Source organism: Marasmius oreades, chromosome 5 (assembly GCF_018924745.1).
Source record: "Marasmius oreades isolate 03SP1 chromosome 5, whole genome shotgun sequence".
NCBI lineage: Eukaryota > Fungi > Basidiomycota > Agaricomycetes > Agaricales > Marasmiaceae > Marasmius > Marasmius oreades.
The window spans coordinates 537,396-559,780 of NC_057327.1; the positions used below are offsets into that span (position 1 = coordinate 537,396).

Sequence of the window (22,385 nt, forward strand, 5' to 3'; positions counted from 1 at the left end):
ACGAAACCCCAACTAGCCCGTTGGGAGTTGCCTTCGTCTTCGAAGGCGCTCGGTTTCTGTGGCGATGTGCTCACCTCCTGAGGTACTCCCACTGTTGGCGGGCTAGCTCGTAGTTGTCGTGCCGTCTGTACGCCTTTCGGGTTACAACAATTGATGGAAAGCTAATTTTACCAGAAATTATTGGATTTGCTTGACTAGAGAGCTCTAATGGGAATGTATAGGAATCATGAAATGGAACCCTTTCTTCGCCATCAGAATCACCACCACATCCTGTTTAGTGCATGGCTGGTGACCTCTTACGCCGATGAAGACTCGAAACCGAGAAGATCTAGAGTAAACGAATCTAGATCTGTAACATGGCGAACAACCCGACTGCATCAAGCTCAAAAGTTCGTTGTCTTTTCTCATCCAGGCAGTGTATGTTGAGTTTAACTAACTTGAATGTGACTATTCCTGACCAGCAGCCAGATACCTATTCCTGTCTTCTTAATATGTAATGCGTATTATCTTTCGGCGTACGCCGCAGAGAATTCGACCGTCGAGCAACGCGGAGTTTTGGTGAAATTTTTCATTCTCATTTCAACGATGGTCGGGAGCCGTTCTTGACGCAGTTTGGGCATGGTATGCGCGTTTGGATTGGTACGGAATTTCACTGTTGCTATTAACGCGTAACGTCAGCGTACTGATCGGATGGTAGTCAACCTACATTCATATCTGTCTCTGACTCAGATACTCAAGTTGCAAACTGTTACTTTCTTCTACGAACATTGCCTCGTTTTTCAATACCGGGAACAAAATCACAATGTCGTATGGAACTCAAATTGTCAGCGAATTGCGGGATTGGCTCTTGATGAGCACGAGTGCGGGGAGGCAGACTGGGGTGTCAGGTCTTCAGCGCTGATAGCTCGACAACCGGAGGCGAATAGTGTTGTCAATACGATATGTTTCTCCTTCAAGCTAATTTCTGTGATTGCATATCACTGGAGATCCCCTTGGGCGTCGCTTTGGCTCCGGCAGGAGGAGGCAGGCTGTTATCCACCTCCCGAACTGTTCAAACTGTACATCGATCCTGGATTCGTAGCAACTGTCTCAGAAGAATCACCGACTCATTGCCCACTTCCGACTGGCATTCATATGGGACTTGTAATTGTTGCAACTCCTGACGGTCCCTTCCATGTTTCATGAAGCTTACGGGCGTAGTACTTTCCTGGATTCAGTGTCACTCAGATGCGCCCACACTATCCTCATACACGCAAATAGGCTGGGATACAGCCTCACCTCCAGAATAATTGACATGGACTCTCTATTACAATACATTGCAATTATATTCTGTGCTTTCTCTCCACTATGCTGTGAGTGAGCGCCAGCCAACTCATCACCGACACACATACTAATTGTTCTGTTTTTAACAGTAACGAAATCGCGAAATGATCAGTCGAACACGGTGTACTCGGAGTTAGCTCTTTGGTAACGTCCCTTCCGGCCCTCTCTTGTAGGACTATAAAGTCTGGCTGACCTCTTCAGCATTTCCTCAGGCTACTGTTATTCTTCACTCGACTTCTAAGTTTCAACTCTGTCTTTAAACATGTTCTTCTCCACCAAAGCTCTTGCTCTCATTGTCACCTCTTTGGCTATCGCTTCTCAAGCTTCCCCCGTCCCTGAGGAAGCTGCCGAGGCCCAAATTGGTCCAACCCATACTGGCGATGGTATGTACCCCTCGCTCCTGCCGTCTCGAAGCGGCTAATATAACTCTTCCTCTCTCTCCTCCCCAGCTACCTTCTACACCCCCGGTCTCGGAGCTTGTGGACGCAACAACAACGCCAACGAACTAGTCGCTGCTGTAGCTGTGCCAGTCTTTGACAACTTCCCTGGACACACCGCCAATCCCAACAAGTAAGTCCTTCGCCTTGACGAGTACTCGTTGCCCCACCATTTCTGACATGGATGCAAGGAACCCCATCTGTGGGAAGAAAGCTAAGGTCTCCTTCGGTGGAAAATCCGTCACTGTCACTATCGTTGACCGATGCCCGGGTTGCGGGGCCGGTGGGATTGACCTTTCCCCTGCTGCGTTCCAGAAACTCGCACCATTGAGCAAGGGCAGGTTGCCGGGTACCAAGTGGACCGTTCAGTGATCGGGATATCCACCATCGTTGGCTGAATTATAGAATATCTATCTATCTATCTATCTATCTATCTAGATTTAGATCCGGGAATGGGGGTTTGGTAGTCGCGATTTTTCTAACTTATTCGCATACGTTATTGGAATATATATTCAGTAGATACATATAGGGAGAATAGGAATGACTGTTAATTTGATATGAAATTCTGAACCTTATCATGGCCTCCTCCGAGCCTTAATATCTAGTTTCCTTCCCTAATCGAGGAACTTGCACGCTTCAAATACGCTTTAAGTATATGGGTTATATATATAGTTGATATTGAGTTGTCTATTAATACCATATGCATTTGATAGAACATGTATTATCTAAGAAGAAAACGAATATCCGCTTGCGGGACGAAGAGATTGAATGCGGGCGTCACCCGCTGATCTTTCAACACGAGACTGACACTGACAGTATCAAGTTTGGTGTAGGTGTCAGAATCGTCCTGAGTTTCATATACGCCACGAATAGGATATCACCAAGCAACAAGGCGGGAGCGGATCGTCGCGTTTCATCAATTCGACCCTCAGCATCTGCCTTTTGTTTCAACCCCATCCAAGGCAGCCTTCGAAGCTTCAAGCCTGTATTGAGCCCAACCGAATCCTAGTCTTCCGATGACAGAAAGTCATGAAGTCGAGATCCTACGACTTTGTCCAACATAGCGCTACGAACAGGCTGACTGACGATATCGCGCTTCTGGATGCTATACGTGAATATCAAAGCAATGGCTCACATTTATCCTCATCTAGCCTCAAATCCACGTTTTGTCTAAAATATTCGTTTCTAATCCCCCTCCTATTCAATTCTCCGTTCGCGGCAATATCTGGACCATTGACTGACAACAACACCTGTATATTCACTGGTGACCGGAGGGACTTTATAAACATGCTCGCGTAGCAACTGGTCTTGAAAGGAATGACCGAGGTTTTCGGGCGAAGAAAGGCCAGTACGGGTAGCATTAGCAATGGTGATGGTGGGATGGAAGGTTGACGTCGCGCGTGTTGCATTACTTGATCACCAACCACCATCAACTCTCTAGCTCTATCTCTTGCTACCTGGCTTCTGCCGCGGCAATGAGCTTAACTTTTGTGTTTATTCTGTGGATGACCTAGCTGCGGTGTCGTGGGATGATGTGCGTTGCAACTTGAGCGATGGAAAAACTAACAAATGATTCACCTATCGAGCCAGTTGTCGTTCCGTTTGTTTTGTCAATAGAACCTGGTCGAAGGCTTTGCCATCGACCTCTTACACTTCGCTTCGTCACTGTCAGCAACAATAGAGCACGGCCTCCTTCCTAGCATATTGCAGACAAAGCATAACCAACTCAATACCCATACAAAAATCCGATGACATTCTACTTCCTCTTGCCAATATACTCTGGACTGAATTATTCCGGGAAGAGTGGAAGACACGGTACTTGGCATAAGACAGAACACACTTTGAACTTCCGTCGAACTCGAAGGATGGTCGGTTCATCTCATACATACATTGTATCCTAAGTTTGTTCGACTGTTTCATGGACAAATACCCTCAATCAGATTCACATTCCTATCGCCTTGACTTTGACATTCTTGTCGGTGAATGTTATACCCCCACGAAAACGAGGTGATCGGGCATTGCGGAGAATGGGATAGAGAACATATGCGGTTGGGCAAGATTGAGCTGGTAAGTAGTATCTGCTATCAGCGCGTAGCCTCACGTCTCAATACAGAGCGCGCCGACCGAAGGATGATCTGCCCACATGAAACACTTTGTATTACGCACTATGATTAAACACAATTCTCGGGATCCTATTCCGAGTCGACGGACATTGTCTCGTTTCTCGATCTCGGGAAGAATATATCACGAGAAACTGTATTGTGATATACCTTTCGAAATACCGTCGACAACCCGGTTAGCTCTCGAGTACTGAGTAACGGATCGGCTACCAGAGGCAATCCAAACTGCATTCCTTGTCGGGATAAATCTTCAGCCGTTACTTCAACCCGGCATGTCGGTATCTCGTCGTAATTGGCACAGCCCCCGATTCCCGAACCAAAACTCGTTTCGGACACGACGCTTGCGTAGAGGCTTGTCGTCGCACTTATCCGGCTTTTTCAGTCAAATGCCGCCCAGAAATCTACTCTGCGTCAGTAACTGTGTTACCCTCAGACATGGAATTGACTTGGAACGATCTCATATAGGTCCTTTGTCCAGCCTCACCTCCGGAAAAATCGACGAGGAGTCTGTATCACAATACATTGCATGCTTTCTCTCCATTCTGCTGAGTGAGCGCCAGCCAACTCATCACCGACTCACGTACTAATTGCTCTCTTTCACCAGCAACGAGATCGTGAGATGATCAATCGCCCACAAACTTCGGAGTTCACTCTTTGGTAGCGCCACTTTCAGCCCCCTCTTCAGACTATAAAGTCTAGGTAATTTCTTTAGCATTTCCTCAGGCTACTGTCTACTCTTCACTCGACTCAAGCTTTAAACATGTTCTTCTCCACCAAAGCTCTTGCTCTCATTGTCGCCTCTTTGGCTATCGCTTCTCAAGCTTCCCCTGTCCCTGAGGAAGCTGCTACCAACGCCGAGGCCCAAATTGGTCCAACCCATACTGGCGACGGTATGTGCCCCTCCCTCCCACCATCTCGAAGCGGCTGATATAATACTTAATCTCTCTCAACTCTAGCTACCTTCTACACCCCTGGTCTCGGAGCCTGTGGACGTAACAACAACGCCAACGAGCTAGTCGCTGCCGCAGCTGTAGGTGTCTTTGACAACTTCCCTGGACACACCGCCAATCCCAACAAGTAAGTTTTTCGCTCTGACGAGTACTCTTTGTCCACCATTTCTGACATGAATGCAAGGAACCCCATCTGTGGGAAGAAAGCTAAAGTCTCCTTTGGTGGAAAATCAGTCACTGTCACCATCGTTGACCGATGCCCGGGTTGCGGAGCCTCTGGGATTGATCTTTCCCCCGCTGCGTTCCAGAAACTCGCGCCATTGAGCAAGGGCAGGTTGCGGGGTGCCAAATGGACCGTCCAATGATCAGGATAGGGTCCACCATCCAGGAGTGGAAGTTTGGTAGTCGCGATTCCTAATTTATTCGCATACGTTATATATTCAGTAGATTATAGAATATAAAATGACTGCCACAGTCTCCTCTCAATGTCTAGTGCACGAGCCTCGAACCGCTTTACATGAGACTACAAATCTCGGCGCTTTACTGTACACTAACCCCATAGCATATTGAGGCAAAGTTCGGGAGATTTCAGCTCGACAATGTCAGGACAGCACCAGGTCTGGCTTAGAACGCGCTCAGTTAAGCCATAACAATGATGGCAGCATGTTCAGCTTTCTCTCGAAAGTAGAGAAGAAGTGGAGAGGACCATCAACATCCTTCCGGAATGGAGGCATCCCAATCAGAGCTCGGCTTTACTGCCAGGCTCTCAATACCAGCGAAGCGTATGGGTACTTGAAAAGTAGCTAGTCGCGACCGAGGGTTAGCGGTCTTTTTCAAACAGATAGAATATCTGCGCCAGAATAGCGTAGTGCAAGTATGGCGATCTGAGTGTCATGATGGTGAGAAAGAAGTAGTGGAGCCGCCGCTCGTGACACTCAGGCCCGACCGTGACGCGAAATCCACGATTCTTCTCCCCCACACTAAGTACAATCGTATAATCGTCCAAGTTTTTTCGACCCGAGTCTGAGAGTCATACAGCTCAGCTCCCAGGGGGTCGTGCATCATCATAGACGGTCTAGCTCGCAGTTTTTCTACCACCAGTGCGTCTCATTCTCACGACCATAAAAAGCTAATCAAATTCATTCAGATGAAAAATCATTCAATTTTTTGTTTTACGTGAAGAATCTACTCTACTCGAGAGTATATACCTCATCAATCTTACCCACCACTTCAAGTCGTAGATGCCTAATTCACTTGCGGACTAGGTACTCAGAACAGCAGAAGTTGACGTCGAAGGTTGATGTAACGCGACTTGCAGAGGTCCGGGTGTCATAGTCTTTTAAAGGTTCGTTCTTAATGTAACGTACTGTGTTGAACGTTTCATGAACGAAATGTCCTCAACCAGCTCTACATGCATACATGATTGACTTGTTTACCCATCCATGGACGCAGGAGTAAGCGGAGCACGCTATTTCTCAACACCGCATTGCGAAGATTGGGTGGAGAATCCGATAGAGAGCTGCCATTTTTCAAATATCTGGAGATGAACGTGAAACGAAAGACGAAAGATAGGACAGGTATGCAACTGGTATAGGACACCGTTACTATCGATACCCCGTAGCCTCACCTTTGATACAGGACGCGCTGAAGCCTGGTCCAACATTGACACTCTGGTACTATTTGTCACTGGCGAAACACGGTTTTTCGATTCAGAGTCGACGAACATTGCCTCGTCTTGCAACCTTGGGGACTGTATAACCATAAATCATCTCAAATGCCGTCGTCAACGGGGCTAGTTCTCGATGAATACGAGTGGGCAACGACGGCAGCGCTGAAAGCGGAAATGATTAATGTCCTAATCAAACAACTTTCTGTGATAGCATTTCACGGAGACTTGCCTTGGGCGTCGTCTTGAATCCGGCATCGTACTTCGATTGCGGACTCGTAACAATTGTCTTCACAGTTTACCAACAATCATACGGGCTTGTTTCAAGATCGAACGGCTGTTCGAATGTTGCATAAAGCCTTGTTGCCGTACCTACCTGGTCTTCCAAGGTGAGTCAAAGTCCGCCAATATTTCAAGTATATTCTTAGAGCGGAACTAAGCCAGAACATCCTGCCGAATCCCCATGCTCAACTTCATGTCTGGAATAATACCCTAATGTGTTCCAATCTCCAATACATTGGAGTTACGCATACTTTCTCCGATCCATCCTGCTATGAGTAAGCGCGAGCCAGCACATCGCCTACTCATATACTAACTATCAACCTGTAGTTGCGAATCGGATATCGAAACACGATAAATCTACTCTTGGGTAGATGCCATTTCCAGTTCTCTCTCGGACCATAAAATCGAACCAATTTCTTCGGGAATTTCTCAGACTACTGTTTACTTTCACCTCGACTTTTAACTCAGTCCTCAACGATGCTCTTCTCCACCAAAGCTCTCGCTCTCATTGTCGCCTCTTTGACGATCGCTTCTCAAGCTTCCCCCGTCCCTGAGGAAGCTGCTACCAACGCCGAGGCCCAGATTGGTCCAACCCATACTGGCGATGGTATGTACCCCTCGCTCCCGTCGTCTCGCCGTTGCTGATGATACCATCCTTCCTCTCTCTCCTCTGCAGCTACGTTCTACACCCCCGGTCTCGGAGCTTGTGGACGTAACAACAACGCCAACGAGCTAGTCGCTGCCGCAGCTGTAGGCGTCTTTGACAACTTCCCCGGACACACAGCCAATCCTAACAAGTAAGTTCTTCGCCTTGACAAGTACTCTTTTTTCTACCGTTGCTGACATGGATGCAAGGAACCCCATCTGTGGGAAGAAAGCTAAAGTCTCCTTCGGCGGCAAATCAGTCACTGTCACTATCGTTGACCGATGCCCGGGTTGTGGAGCCTCTGGGATTGATCTTTCCCCCGCTGCGTTCCAGAAACTCGCGCCATTGAGCAAGGGCAGATTGCCGGGTACCAAGTGGACCGTTCAATAAACGGAGTGATCGGGATATCCACGTTGGCTGGATTAAATATTTAGATCCAGGAATGAGGATTTGGTACTCGCGCTTCCTAATACGTTATTGTGATATATATTTAGTACTGAAAACAATGGGATGACTGCTAATTTATTATGAAATTCTCAACGCTAATTAAAGAGATCCCACGCTTCAACATCGCTACAAAGTCGATTTGAGCACAAGGCCTTCCTTCCACACTCTACCTTAAGGCGTCAACCTCAAATAGTATATTGACAGTATCAAATTTGGCCTAGACTCGGCGAGAATCGTCATTCAGTTCAAAACCCCTTATAGATCATGAAGATAGACCATGGACAACAAGACGCATACGAGTACATTATCCGCCCCCCTTCAAGAGGAGATGGAAAGCCGACCTTTCAAGGAATCTTGAGAATTGATGGTGGTGGTTGGTGAGGAGACCACTCGCCTCAAGTAAAGCAACGCGCGCCGCCCCTCCAGGTTTCCTTCTCACCGTCACCATTGCAAAATACTTATTACTCATACTGGCACTTCCCCTGCCTCAAAGCTCGGTCATTTCCTTCAAAAGAACACGCGTTACGCGAATATGTTTCCATGAACTTGAGGTCCTTTTCGGTCACGACTGGTGGATCTTAGCGTTGTTGGACAGTTGTGGGTGGGAGTCTGGAGAATTGAACCAGGAGGAGGATTAAAATGATTATCTTTCAAGAAAGCGTGGTTTCGAGGCTAGTGGAGGATGAATGTGAGCAAAGAAGCAATCACTTTGATGTTCCTGCATGAAACTGAACGGTGTAGCACCCACTATCAATACACTCCGCGACGGACAAACAATCGAACCACACGAATCCGGAAAGTTGAATAGATCCGATGGATGTTGTCATTTTGAATGTATATCATCAGTCAGCCTGTCCGCAACGCTATCTTGCCCGAAATCGTAGAATCTCGACTTCACGAAGGCTTTCTTTTATTGGAAGACTACTTAGGATTCTGTCCACGACAGCCTCACACGGTTGCCGTGAAGGCGAGCAGGCTCAATGAAACTTAGGTGGTATCTGGTGTTACTGGGCATGATCCTTTTCGTGGCGTACATGAAACTTTCTAGCTCGACGTTTGCTACCTGGGATTCTGCCATGGCAAATGCAATGAGCCCAGCTTTTGGGTTACTTACTCTCCAGGATCTAGCTCACCACGGTTGTCATGGGATGAAGTGTATCTCATACTTGTTACTTGAACGACGGCAGACTAACAACGGTTCACCTATCCAGCCCGTTATCGTTCCATTTATTCAATAGACTCTAGTCGAAGGCTTTGATAGCGACCACTTGAAACGGCGCTTTTTCTTCGTCGCCATCTAGAGATCTAGAACGGCCTCCTTCCTACTAGTCTCTTGCGCACAGCCATAATGAAAGCGATACCCGTCCAGAAATCTGGTGGCATTGGAGGATTTCGAACATACGTGGATGGAAATGTTGGGCTGGTAAGTACGGAACACCATAGCTGCTATCAGCGCGTAGCCTCACCTTTCCTCTGAATACAGAAGGCGCCGAAGGATGACCTGCCTATATAAAACACTTTTCCATTACGCACAATTGAATCCTGATGCTCAAGTCTCGGGATCTTACTCCGAGTCGACGAACATGTTCTCGTCGATCTCGGGCAGATATCTATCACGAGAAACTGTAACGTCATATACGTATCGACATGCCGTCGAAAACGGGTTAGCGCTTCAGCTCTCGAGTTCTGGGTAACGGAATGGCAGCGTTGATCGGCCACCGGAGGAAAATCAAGTTTGCTTATCGTTTTCTTCTTCGAATTGCATCCGTATGGGAGAAAATCCTTGGGCGTTACTTCAATCTGGCATGCATTTCGATATCTCGTCGTAATTGGCACAGCTCCCGATTCCCGAACCAGGACTCATTTCGGAACGGACGCTCACTAGTCTGGTTCTTCAGTCAAATGCCGCCCAGAAATCTTAATTTTCATCAGTAAATGGGCTAACCATCCTTGGACACGGAATTAAGTTGGAACGACCTTACATAGGGCCTTTGTTCAGCCTCACCTCCGGAGCAATTGACGAGGTCTCTGTATCACAATACATTGCAAATACATTCCGTGCTTTCTCTCCAATCTGCTGTGTTTGAACTCCAGCCAACGCATCACCGACTCACGTACTAATTGCTCGCTATGATCAAATCGAACGCATACACCGGAGTTCACTCTTTGGTCACGCCAATTCCACTGGCAGCCCCCCTCAGCCCTCTCTTTTAGAACTATAAAGTCTAGGCAATTTCTTTAGCATTTCCTCAGGCTACTGTCTAATCTTCACTCGACTCAAGCTTAAACATGTTCTTCTCCACCAAAGCTCTTGCTCTCCTTGTCGCTTCTTTGGCTATCGCTTCTCAAGCTTCCCCCGTCCCTGAGGAAGCTGCTACCAACGCCGAGGCCCAAATTGGTCCAACCCATACTGGCGACGGTATGTGCCCCTCCCTCCCACCATCCCGAAGCGGCTGATATAATACTTAATCTCTCTCAACACCAGCTACTTTCTACACCCCCGGTCTCGGAGCCTGTGGACGTAACAACAACGCCAACGAGCTAGTCGCTGCCGCAGCTGTAGGTGTCTTTGACAACTTCCCTGGACACACCGCCAATCCCAACAAGTAAGTTTTTCGCTCTGACGAGTACTCTTTGTCCACCATTTCTGACATGAATGCAAGGAACCCCATCTGTGGGAAGAAAGCTAAAGTCTCCTTTGGTGGAAAATCTGTCACTGTCACTATCGTTGACCGATGCCCTGGCTGCGGAGCCTCTGGGATTGATCTTTCCCCCGCTGCGTTCCAGAAACTCGCGCCATTGAGCAAGGGCAGGTTGCGGGGTGCCAAGTGGACCGTCCAATGATCAGGATAGGGTCCACCATCCAGGAGTGGAAGTTTGGTAGTCGCGATTCCTAATTTATTCGCATACGTTATATATATTCAGTAGATTATAGAACATAGAATGACTGCCAATTTCATGAGATTCCGAACCGGTAACTCCTCTCAATGTGTATTGACGAGCCTCAGCAAATCTTTTTGCGTTCTAAAGATCTCAACACATGTCTTTATCGTGCACTAGCCATCATATAACATGTTAGCAGCACGGAGAAGGCGCTTCTTTGGGCTGTGATAATACCAACTGCAAGCCCACGAGCAAGGAAAACTTCATTCATTTCCGGGCGCGCTATGACTCGTCATCGATGTTGTGCTGTACACGGGCATTGGCGAGATTAGGAGTTTCACAACGGTACTTGATCATGTTCATAGCTTGAGTTCTTCTATGAAGAGTAGGCGGATTAAAACCCCAGAGAGGATATGAAAGAGAGGCCATTGATATACGATGAAGGTACGATCTGCACCGCTTCAACGCGACGTTTAATATCGAAAGCCGAGCAATTTCTGAAATCTTGTGAGTTTCATGCCCCTCATTAGAGAAGAATATCGTAGCCCATAGCGAAAATCATAGCACATTGTCCTGTAAGCTTTTTTAAGAAGGTGTGTAGTTCATAGGGTACTATAGTACACAGCTCGCTTTCGTAGCAATCGTGCGAGAACGTCCGCTCGGTCCATTCGCTACAACGGCGGAAGCTTCCTGTGTCCTCCATTGGTTTAATCCCCAGAACGTGAAAAGTGCCCCGATGAAGCGGAATTCTGGTTATTTCAAATAGGCTGGCTGACAACATCGTGCTCCAAATCGAGTTCGTTTGGCGATTTCGATTTGTTGGTTGCAGAGCGTAGTGCTAGTTGTCGGAATCATTCAAAAATGTGAATTTCATGCACCTCAGGGGGCAAGAATATCGTACCACTAGCTGACGCCACATGTCACAAAAGCTTCGTGAAAGGGTGCATATGTTGTAGGGTAGCCCGCTCGCTCTATTCATTGCGACTTTCCCTATCTTATCACAGCCCTTCACTTCAACTCCCGAATCCCAAAAGAAAACCAAGCCTAGTCCCGGTGTTCTAAGTAAAAGCGGTTAAAAGTCGACATTGCGACTTCAGAGAGAATAGTTTTAGTTTTCAACACCGGAGAGGCGGATTTCAGGTCGATTCGAATATACTGGCCGGCGACATCGTGCTTCAAGTTGACACCTTCCGTGGGCTCATTTGACATGACGATTAATTATTATCTGTCAGTGGCAGCGCGCAGTGCTGATAGACGGAAACCATCAAAATCGCTCAAGAATGTCAAAGAAGCTACTCACATTCATCCTCTTCCCGTTTGATTTTGATTCGTTCCTTTAATGATTGTCACCGGAAAGGGATTCGTTTTGTAGATGTTCGTTCAAATGGATTAAGAGGTGTTTTCTATGTGGCACCAGTGATGACGATGGTGAGAAAGAAACCAGTTACGCCGCAACTTGCAGCACTCTTTGACGCGTTGCTGTGGCTGTGACCGTTACCCTTTTCGACGTTGAGGTCTCGGCATCGCAGACGACAACTTGAAGCAGACGATCTTGAGACGACCTGTCTTGCAGCTCTCCTACCACCAGTGCATCTCGTTCTCGCGACAACGAGAAACTAACCAAGCCATTTGGACTCGAACATTCAAATATTTGTTCTACATGATGAGTAGACTCTATCCGAGAATGTATACCTGATCTGTTTTACACCACCACGATGACATACCGGACCAGGAGCCATCACGACTCTAAGTTACGTGCATGGCCTTCTGTAAAACCGATTCCACACGCTACAATAGCATCCAGGCCGATGGAGACCCTGATCCGTTCACGGAACAGGACATGAGAACAGCAGAAGTTGAACGTTGGAGTGATGCAATGGCCCAGGTCTCCTTGTCTATTAAAGGTTCGTTATTCATGCAGTGTACGATGTTAGGCTTACTGAACGTTTCATAACAGACTACCTCAATCAGCTCCGAATGCCTGTTAACTTGTTTGCCATCCATGAACGCAAGAGCGTTGAAGCTGTCCTCGACAGGAAATTACATTGTCGGGGATCGCGGTAATTTGGCAATGAAGAATCCGATTAGAGAAACTATTTCCAATATATGTGGACGAATGCGTTAGGATAGGTAGGACTGGTACGAAGCGCCGTTACTGCTACCAACGCACAGCCTTACCTCTGATACAGAATGCGCTGACGGATGATACTGTCGACGTTAGACATCCTTGCACTTGACACTGCCGATACTACTCAGTTCTCGGGCTCTTACTTTCTTCCGGGTCAAAGAACATTGCCTCGTTCTTCAATCTCGAGAAGAAATTATATATCATATGTCGCTTCAAACTGCCGTCAATAACGAGGTTAGCTCTCAATCTCAATGAATACGGGGGTGGGGTAAGAGGGATGGAAGCGCTGATAGCTTGGCGGCTACCGGAAATGAATTGTGTCTATTCGAACTCCCTTCTGCAATAATCTATCACGGAATTCTCTTGGGCGTCGCTTTAACTCTGGCAAGAGGAGGAAGGTTGGTATCTCGTTAGTATCCATGACATTCGAATCATTGTGACGGACTCCTTAAACCGTATATGGTTGCGGGCTCGTTAGCAACTAGCTTGACAAGTTCACCGACAATCATACAGCGGGACCGTTCGCATATTGCGTGAAGACCTGTTGCCGTACTTACCTGATCTTATAATGTGAGTCGAAGCCCGCCCATATTTCCAGCACTTAGTGAATGAGCTATCCTTAGACAAGAAATTGAATTGGAAACTCCTTCCGAATGGCCGTGTTCAAACTCATCTTTGACGTAGACTACCAATTGATTTCAATACATTGCAGTTACATCCCATGTTTCCCGCCATCCTGCTGTGAGTGAGCGCCACAACGCTGACTCACATACTAATCGTTCTCCTTTACCAGTAACGAAGCTGCGAAATCGCCATCGAAACATGGTATATTCGGACTCGATTCTCGGATATACGCCATTTCCAGTCCCCTTTCTCAGACTATAAAACCGAGCCAAGATATTCAGGAGTTCCTCAGACTACTGTTTACTTTTCCCTCGACTTCTAATCCAGTTTCCAAAGATGTTCTTCTCCACCAAAGCTCTCGCTCTCATCGTCGCCTCTTTGGCTGTCGCTTCTCAAGCGTCCCCCCTCCCCGAGGAAGCTGCTACCAACGCCGAGGCCCAAATTGGTTCAACTCATACTGGCGACGGTATGTACTCCTCGCTCCTGCCATCTCACTGCCGCTGATACCCTTCTCCTCTCCAGCTACCTTCTATACTCCCGGTCTCGGAGCTTGTGGACGTACCAATAATGCCAACGAACTGGTCGCTGCCGCAGCTAAAGGCGTCTTTGACACCTTCCCTGGACACACAGCCAATCCTAACAAGTAAGCCCTTCGCCTTGACGAGTATTCTTTTTCCACCGTTTCTGACATGGATATAAGGAACCCTATCTGTGGAAAGAAAGCTGTAGTCTCCTTCGGTGGCAGATCTGTCACTGTTACCATCGTTGACCGATGCCCGGGTTGTGGAGCCTCTGGGATTGATCTTTCCCCTGCTGCGTTCAAGCAGCTCGCGCCATTGAGCCAGGGCAGATTGCGGGGTACCAAATGGACCGTTCAGTGATCGGGACTTCCACTGTGTGGATCGAATTATAGAACGGAACAGATTTAGATGCAGGGATGGAGAATGTTCTAGTTGCGATTTCTAATTTATTCGCTACGTTATTGGGGTACATATTCAGTATATTATAGGAAGAATAAGGAATAACTATTAATTTGTTCTGGAAATGAGGGGCATTCTCGCCGTGCTCGATGGGTGTGGTTCAAATATGACGTCCTAGTGACTAGGTTTCCCTGTCTCTCCGTTTTTCGTCAATCTCGACCTGATCTCGATTTCAAATGAAAACTCAAAAGACTGTCTCTTCCCCAATCGATGAATTTCGTGCGTTGCGTATTATGTCCCGAAGAATAAGTTCAGCGCAAGAATGAAACGAGTACGCGAACCATGCACCATAGCTTCCAACTACTTGGGTAGAGATTCAAACTCAAGGCAACAGCTCGTAGGGCGTGTTATGCATGTCTTGCGTATCTACACAGGAAAATGCTTGGGTACGTACACTTGCTGAAGGAGGGAACTAGTAGTCGAAACCGACCAACCGAGAAGCGAAGGGTTTCCGGCGTGTTCGGGATCGAAGATGGCAGTAAGATATAACTTCGGACGCTCCTTGTGATGAAGAAAGAAGTATAGGTTTCATCAAGAAAGAGCGACAGGGTAGTAGGATAAAACTATCTAGAACAACGTACCCACTTCCGTGACCCCCGATAGCAATGTCCTCAGTTGAGTCCCAGAGCAGGCACTCCAGATATTTTAATTCAGAGGGAAAACTTTCCAGCGGCGACCCGTTGGCCTTTGGTTGATCAGAAAACACACACTGTGATACGAGAGTAAGGGCACTCATTAGATGGATGCGCAAAAAATCGAAACGATATAGAGAACGAGTCGGAGTTGAATATTTGAGTCGGAGTATAAAAGTAATGCGTCTCCGGAGCCAACAGTTAAATGATTCAGATTTAAATGATTCTTTCATCGTCCGCCTCGAGAGTGCCAGACTCCTAATGTGGGTCCTTGAAGGCTCGAACTGGCAGCAGGCTAAGCGAACTATTTTTGGGAGTAAATTCAAATAGTGGTACTAATCACTGGCAACTCAAGATGACCGTCTAAGTGCGACCAGAGACCTTCGACTGACGTGACGTCGGGCCATTACACTTTCTGAGGCTAAGCAAGACACTGCACAAGACCGGAAGTGGTTCAAGCTAAGCTGAAGCTTGACCCAGTTCTCCAGCCAGGATGTAATCGCCCGACCCGAGTCGCTTGTCGACGCAAGAACTACCCCCGGTAGATGCCCATATTTCCCGGTGAGAGACATGTCTCTCCCATGTCTTTCCTGTACCTGCCACCATGTCCCTGTGTTGAGTCGGAACATCCGAACCGCGAACGTGTGTGGGGTCAATCAGAAGGGAAGACTTCCCTTTGAACGTCGCGTGAACTTGAACTGTGTCAACGAATTTACTACGTTTGGTCCAAAGCCTCGACTGTAAACTTAATATAATACACTGTATAGTAGACGTAGGCTGGGGGCCCGAGCAATAAATTTGAAGCAGACCACGAGGCTTCAAGTTGATGAAAGCTCAAGTTGGACTAGGTTGAAGGTGTGCAGCCCTCTTGTAGCCTCTTGGTCAAATTGTTATTCACCCTTGCTAGCTGAAATTGAACAAATAAAAATCAAAACCCTGAAGCCCGATCAATGATTGTCGACTCTGAAGAGTGTCAGAAAACTTCCATACATAATACTTAGCCCTAAATCCCAATCCGCGACTGACTCCCTTTAGCCACTTGGCTTTCCCAAAACTCCTGAAGCTTTTTAAAGCTCCATTGGTTGCTTGTAGCACGCCCCGCCAATGTCCTGTATCCTAACAAGCAAAAAAATAAATATTGAGACCCGTAGGTCTACCACTCCGGAAAAGCGTGTCATCCTTGTGCAGGGGCCATGCTAATCTTCTCTGTATCGTTCCAATTTTAACGTATGACGCCCCGAAGGGGTCAGAATAACTCTAGATGGAGGAGGACCGGGTCTAAACGATGTTGATTGCGTTGCACTGGCGAAAGGCGCTAAAAACGAGCCATGTGATGAGATAACGTGGACGGGTAACGTATTTTCTCACGAGCCCTTCCTTTGATACATCCCGCTGACATTGGCCGTCAAATTCTTCCTCCACGTGTGCCCAGAACTGTATAGGGACGGAAGTTTGCAACTACGGAACAAGAAGGAGACATAAGATAATAATTTCCAAATTTGGCGAGTGTTCCCACGCTCTATGTACCCTTTGCCTCGACTCTTTGCGCTAATGGTTCTCCTCGAATACCACGACGTGCACGTAAACTCAACACTCTCACTCCGAGCCATTCATGATTCGCTAGGAAAGGTCTGTTTTGGTTTGATGATCATCCATAGTATACCCACGGTATTCGATTCAGTCCATCTCGCATCGATAGAATATCGCACTCATCGTTCATCATCCTCGCAGTGGCACAGCTCGAGACCGTTCTATTATGATGAGATTAGCGATGGGCCAAGTTTACAATCGGATCCTTGTGTAACGTCTGCTTAGCGATCTCCATGTAAGCCGACTTCAAGTTTTTTCAAGGAGTTGAATCGTTTTGCTCTACGTACGACCTGGTCATTCTCTATCATCATGATGGATATTTCTCTAATGCGACTGAATAACAAAGGATTATGAACGTCCAGCGGGCCATATGGTAATATAACTTATTCTCTCTTCACAGCTTGCTACAAATCACGTTTGACGAAGCTGTCCTCATGCGTCGAGCATAAGTGGCGAGGTGAATCGGTTTGTAGATAGGGACTTTAAGATACTCGTGGGTGCGATCCGCGTTCTTCGTCTTAGTACATCGCCTAATCGCATTCTTCCCTGCGTTTCATTTTAGACGCAACATCTGAGAGTGCCTTTGATCGTCCGTCGTCCACGTCATGGCTATACCAACAATTTCACAACTGGCTTCACACTATGTAACAACCTTCATTCCAACCACGTTCCAGGTGTGTGAGTACCGTTTTCACCATGTACGTATCGCCAAATCCAGATCTTCGAAACCACAAAACTATAATGTTGGTTCAAAGAGTCTACTCAAACATTTACTCCAGACCGGAATGGATGGCGCACTTGATATGCAGCGAAGACGTTTGTCGATATGCATGGACTACGAATTACATTAACCTCGATCCAACTACTTCTCCGCTCCTACCTGCTCTTTTTTCAAGAACATTCGTCGTCAAGTTTGACCGACGCATATCAGGCGATGGCGCTTGTACCCCCTTTCCTCAACACTTTACCGTTACCTATCTTCAGGCTACTGGATCCTTCCCGACTCGGGAGCTTGACAGATCAATCCGAGCGTTGTTGAGCAACTTACCACAATTCACAGCTTTCCCGTGCTTGATGCATTCCCTAGTGCACCACCCACCAGAGATCAACGGGTAAGCGGTCGTGGTACCTCCTTTTCTACTATTTTTTTTCCACTTTCTTTTTCTGCCGTTTCCTCCATTCAACGTGACCCTGTGTCCGACTATATACGATGGAACTTTCCGAGTGGAAGCGCCACGAACCAATTTACCATTACCAACGTCATTCTTACCACGACACACCCTGGATGTTTCTATCGTGTCAAAAGACGACGTATCCCTACTACTACATCGACGTGTCAAGGCGGGCGATCTTCCTAGGCCAAGTCAGTTTCAGGTCACGATCAGCCGTTGCCGTAGATAAGGGATTGATTATAACAGCTCCCTTTGATCAGTTGGGTAGAGTGCAGGTGTTCATTCCTACGAGGAGTGACTAGTGATTCTGCGGTCGCAAGTTCGAGTCTTGCAAGGGAGAGTTCGTGATTGCGCCAAATATTTTGGAGGATTCGACTTTAGTGCCACTATAAGAGCCTAGAGGCAACTTGCGTGAGTGCACGATCTCAACGATAACACACTCTTCCGGCGTCCAGACTCCAAACATTTTATCAGGTTATCAGTTAGAAATGATTTTTCGTCTCTGCTTAAGCCTAGTCACCTAGTCTGGCCGTAGACCGGGCCCGCTCCTGCTCCTTGAAGCAAATAGAAACGTTTCTAAACATTCGTCGTCGAACGCATATCAGAAGATGCAGGAGTATCTCCCCCTACGTAACCCTCCTTCTTTCCTCTACTTTATCATCCCGACTCAACCCACCGCCCCGCCGAGTTCGTTTCCTAAGTTTTAACCCGGGGGTCGGTGGGTCGAACATTGAACTGGATATTTACATTCCTATCCATGTGGCTCAGATCAACGCTCTACCACCTTGATATATTAATTCTCCCCTAATCTGTTATCAGCTTCCTTGGCTCAGTTGGCTAGAGCGCAGGTCTCATACAAAATAGTATGATCTTCTACTACGAAGAGTAATCCTGAGGTCGCAAGTTCGAGCCTTGCAGGGAGCACCAGCCCAACTACTTGTTGCTTTTTTTGTTGATCTGGGGAAATGTTGATTACCACAAGGCTAAGTCTTACGATTGAATAGACATTCTCATCTTCATCGGCCTAGTGACGGAATGAGACTGGGTGGAAACCATAACTAATGAGACTGGGTGCACAGTTATGGTTTCCACCCAGTCTCATTCCGTCACTAGTGACCTTTCCGAGCTAGATTCATCCCATTTGAGGTTGAGCTTCAAATTCAAAGTTTACATTCGATGTCAAGTAATATACCCTACAAGATCTCGAGGGATAAAGAGATGATCTAGAACTCAGCTACATTCATAAACGAATATAAAAAAGCTACATCAAATAGAAAAGGTGAGGACAGTCGATGGCATCTTCAGAGACCGCCCGATTAATTCCCACAATAGTAGGAAGGTTCATAAGTGAAGAAAAGGGCAAGGGGGACCAAGAGAAAAATAAATCGTTACAAGACACCTCGACCCCACCTCTATTAGTATGGCGCAGAGCATCATGAGCGTAAGGTAGTGGTGGTCTAGGGAGCGGTGTTTTAACCATGCGATAAGATACGGGGATAGTGTGACGGGGGATGTGGGCAGCGAGGGAGGGTAAGCGACGCAGAGGTAGAATCGACAATTGGTCTCGTAGGCTTCGGAGGGTATAATGCCTGAATTGACGGTATCGGGATAAGGTAAGTATCGAGCCAAGGGAACAACATCGATAGCAATAAAAAGAGCGTCGATAACAGAAAACAAACACATAAGAACGCAAATGAAAGCCGAGTGATGTACAAGAAAGGAAGAAGAAGAAAAAATGCGGAATTTGGTAAAGGTTACCCGTTCACAATGTGCGAGGGGTGAAGATGAGCTTACACTCCATGGCGGAGGGGAAGATCACCTGGAACCGACGGTCAACATTGCGAAATGCGAAAATCGAGAGCACTCACGAAACTGTCCTTGATCTCCATACTCTGGTCGTTCGTTTCGGCAGCCGCAACAACATCGAAGTTCCTAACGATAGTGGCGATGACAATTTTCATCATCATCTGGGCGACGTTCTGTCCACCACACACACGAGTGCCAGTGCCGAAAGGCATTAAATATTGCATCATTCTAGCGATACGCTCCGAGGTGCCTGGTGCTTCCGTTTCTAACCATCGTTCGGGCATAAAAGTCTCGGGAGAAGGGAAGACAGAGGGGTTACGATGCATGGACCATGCTTGGGTGGCAACGATCGTTCCGGGAGGGACTTCGAAACCCATCAGGTCAAAGGACTCGTTGGCTGCTCCAGACTTGGAAGACGAAGACGGAACAACACGCTCAAGAGGACTAGGAACCGCGGAATATACCCTCAAACCTAGGAGTTTTCTTTTTCAGGAACTCAAGACTGATAGGGATTGCGAAGTATCACCAACCTTCTTTGATAAATGCATTAAGATAGGGCAGTTCCTGCAAGACAGAGATGTCGGGGATTACCCTGGGATCGTGCATAACTTCGTCGAGTTCAGCCTGAAGCTTCTTCGCGATGTCCGGACGGCGAGTAAGCTCCCACAAGAAGTATGATAACGAGGTGGAGGTTGTATCCGAGCCAGCGATCCTAACGGGGGGTTAGAAGCTGCCACACCAACGTTCTAGACATAGCGACGAAACGTACATATGACCCATATGTTCGGAAATGATATCGTTGTCAGGCATGTTCTCATTCGTCGTAGAGTAGCGGTAGTTCAGTAGCCGGTGGAGCATCGGAACCTTCTCATCAGAGTAATCCGTCTTCTCCGTAGAGGTCATCTGAGCGCGAGTTTGATATACCCTTTCGCTAACGAACTAAAAGTAATAAATGGATTAGGATAGGTGTGGGGTTAATCGACAAAAACACGGACTGACCTCGGCCATGATTTTGTCAGAGTCGCACATCTGCCGCCACCTGGCATTGGGAATGCGGCACACAAACTTCCAGGCCCAAGTCGGGACGACACTTCGCTGTAAAGCATATGCAAGTCAGCTAAACAGAAACCCCAGAAGGGCGCGAGCAAGCCCACTCACCAAGATACCACGTTTGGGGAAATCGCTGATTGCAACAGATAACGGGTCTTCGGCTTCAAGAGCCAACTTGTGAACTGCACCGAGACGGTAACCATAGGAGGTAGAAACGATGACTTCGACCATGAGGTTACGGAAGAGGGCTAGACATTCGAGAGGCGATTTTCCATCTAGCTTCTCGAGGTGCTAGACGAAGTAAGGAGGTTCCTCAGACCAAAACTACCCTTCTCGCCAAAACGAAGAGAAAACTTACGTTGACGAGTTCCAAAGTTGGCTCATGCATTTCGGGTTGGAACCGGGCGAGGTTTACTGGATTGTAATGAGGAGCATATCCTTTACGGCGCATGGAATGGGGGGCATGTTCGAGGGTGGTCATCCTGGGCGAAAGGAATCGAGAAATCAAAACAGATTGAGCGCATATAAGCAACCAAAAACCTACGCATGATCGTTTTCGTTACTAAGAAAGCAAAAACGACGGCAATAATGGTTTTAGCATGAGCCTGAAGGCAAAAAAGAGCGAGGACTTACGTGAGGAGACTCTTGTAATAGTCGCTTTTATCGAATTTGTGAATAGAGTAAACGTTACGGGTGGAAGAGAGGTCGTTGAAGAAGACTTTGTTGGGGCCAACGCGAACGACAGGACCGTACTTTTCGAACAGCGAGTGGACTACTTTGCATTGCTCAAGCCTAACGACATGGGTCGTGAGCCAAAAGTCAGAGACGGCAGCATACCACGGGCCAGGGATAGTGCTGAGAGGGGACAAGAAGACGTTGTAGATGGCGCGGAGGATGGCATAGACGATGAAGGTGAGGAGAATGGCGAGAACGGCAGGGTAGGCAGTGAGAACGACGAGGTGTACGGTGGAGAACATGGCGGCAAAAGGCGGTACGCTAAAAAGGAAGGAAAGGGGGTCGCGAGAAGGTTGTATTGGTGGAAAGAGAGAAACGATGGGGAATGATCGAGCATGATACGGGTTTATATATCCTCAGATATTGGACACGGTCGCGCGGATTTGACTTGGGATATAAGCAAACAATCGAACAAACAAATTCTATTTGCGCGTTGTTTATTTTCCTAATCCAGTCATTCAAATGCCTTATCCGTTTTCTGGCACGTGTGATCCTCTTCTTATTTTACCTCGAGGGAGACCAGGATATCCCTCTGCACTGGTCTTTTCATTTCATTTTTCCTCAGTTCTGCTCCAGCTCGTTCTCGATCTATGGATCTTCTCCACAATTGACAGGAAGGATGCTGGTGCCATTAGGCTTCCCACGTCCGAATCTTCAACGCGGCTATTACTTCTCTCGTGGTCTTGCCGACCTTAACCACTTTTCCATTCGGGACACGTTTGATCTGAGATGGAATTATATTATTATTAAGAATTCAAACCCTTCTTGGACCCCGGACGATACTGAAAAATCCGATGTACAATGTTGACGTGCCTAGTATGCTATGTACGCCGGCGCTGTTACAGACCCTTGTCAACCCGTACTTTGGTTTAACAAAAGACAATAATTTTCGGCTCCTAAAGGAGATCTTGCGA

General features: G+C 47.3%; 8 protein-coding genes and 1 non-coding gene across 9 annotated transcripts; 8 read left to right on the forward strand and 1 right to left on the reverse strand.

Annotated features, from left to right (window-relative positions):
* Window positions 1–207: 207 nt before the first annotated feature.
* On the forward strand, window positions 208–606 carry E1B28_008231 (uncharacterized protein; the record flags this gene model as incomplete). The annotated part of the gene is made up of 2 exons (XM_043153014.1): window positions 208–389; window positions 465–606. 2 exons carry the CDS (start codon window positions 208–210, stop codon window positions 604–606), a joined length of 324 nt encoding a protein of 107 aa, XP_043008297.1.
* Window positions 607–1,585: 979 nt separating this feature from the next.
* Window positions 1,586–2,132, forward strand: E1B28_008232 (uncharacterized protein; the record flags this gene model as incomplete). Its single annotated transcript, XM_043153015.1, has 3 exons — window positions 1,586–1,706; window positions 1,773–1,893; window positions 1,952–2,132. The coding sequence occupies 3 exons, from the start codon at window positions 1,586–1,588 to the stop codon at window positions 2,130–2,132; spliced, it is 423 nt and encodes a 140-aa protein (XP_043008298.1).
* Window positions 2,133–3,169: 1,037 nt separating this feature from the next.
* Window positions 3,170–5,195, forward strand: E1B28_008233 (uncharacterized protein; the record flags this gene model as incomplete). The annotated part of the gene is made up of 6 exons (XM_043153016.1): window positions 3,170–3,294; window positions 3,351–3,827; window positions 3,890–4,429; window positions 4,485–4,770; window positions 4,837–4,957; window positions 5,015–5,195. The coding sequence occupies exons 4-6, from the start codon at window positions 4,641–4,643 to the stop codon at window positions 5,193–5,195; spliced, it is 432 nt and encodes a 143-aa protein (XP_043008299.1). The 5' UTR covers window positions 3,170–3,294; window positions 3,351–3,827; window positions 3,890–4,429; window positions 4,485–4,640.
* A 2,060-nt stretch (window positions 5,196–7,255) lies between these two features.
* Window positions 7,256–7,814, forward strand: E1B28_008234 (uncharacterized protein; the record flags this gene model as incomplete). The annotated part of the gene is made up of 3 exons (XM_043153017.1): window positions 7,256–7,385; window positions 7,455–7,575; window positions 7,634–7,814. 3 exons carry the CDS (start codon window positions 7,256–7,258, stop codon window positions 7,812–7,814), a joined length of 432 nt encoding a protein of 143 aa, XP_043008300.1.
* A 2,346-nt stretch (window positions 7,815–10,160) lies between these two features.
* On the forward strand, window positions 10,161–10,759 carry E1B28_008235 (uncharacterized protein; the record flags this gene model as incomplete). Its single annotated transcript, XM_043153018.1, has 3 exons — window positions 10,161–10,290; window positions 10,357–10,477; window positions 10,535–10,759. The coding sequence occupies 3 exons, from the start codon at window positions 10,161–10,163 to the stop codon at window positions 10,713–10,715; spliced, it is 432 nt and encodes a 143-aa protein (XP_043008301.1). The 3' UTR covers window positions 10,716–10,759.
* A 1,754-nt stretch (window positions 10,760–12,513) lies between these two features.
* Window positions 12,514–12,818, forward strand: E1B28_008236 (uncharacterized protein; the record flags this gene model as incomplete). The annotated part of the gene is made up of 2 exons (XM_043153019.1): window positions 12,514–12,658; window positions 12,712–12,818. The coding sequence occupies 2 exons, from the start codon at window positions 12,514–12,516 to the stop codon at window positions 12,816–12,818; spliced, it is 252 nt and encodes an 83-aa protein (XP_043008302.1).
* A 1,024-nt stretch (window positions 12,819–13,842) lies between these two features.
* E1B28_008237 (uncharacterized protein) lies at window positions 13,843–14,387 on the forward strand (the record flags this gene model as incomplete). The annotated part of the gene is made up of 3 exons (XM_043153020.1): window positions 13,843–13,972; window positions 14,029–14,149; window positions 14,207–14,387. The coding sequence occupies 3 exons, from the start codon at window positions 13,843–13,845 to the stop codon at window positions 14,385–14,387; spliced, it is 432 nt and encodes a 143-aa protein (XP_043008303.1).
* Window positions 14,388–18,698: 4,311 nt separating this feature from the next.
* E1B28_008238 lies at window positions 18,699–18,804 on the forward strand. The gene has a single exon. It is a non-coding gene; the product is annotated as a tRNA-Met (tRNA).
* Window positions 18,805–19,005: 201 nt separating this feature from the next.
* Window positions 19,006–21,857, reverse strand: E1B28_008239 (uncharacterized protein). The gene is made up of 9 exons (XM_043153021.1): window positions 21,370–21,857; window positions 21,281–21,298; window positions 21,095–21,218; window positions 20,845–21,027; window positions 20,686–20,781; window positions 20,456–20,625; window positions 20,217–20,398; window positions 19,749–20,158; window positions 19,006–19,699 (listed from the first exon to the last, which is right to left on the reverse strand). The coding sequence occupies exons 1-9, from the start codon at window positions 21,711–21,713 to the stop codon at window positions 19,643–19,645; spliced, it is 1,584 nt and encodes a 527-aa protein (XP_043008304.1). The 5' UTR covers window positions 21,714–21,857; the 3' UTR covers window positions 19,006–19,642.
* Between the last annotated feature and the right edge of the window lie 528 nt (window positions 21,858–22,385).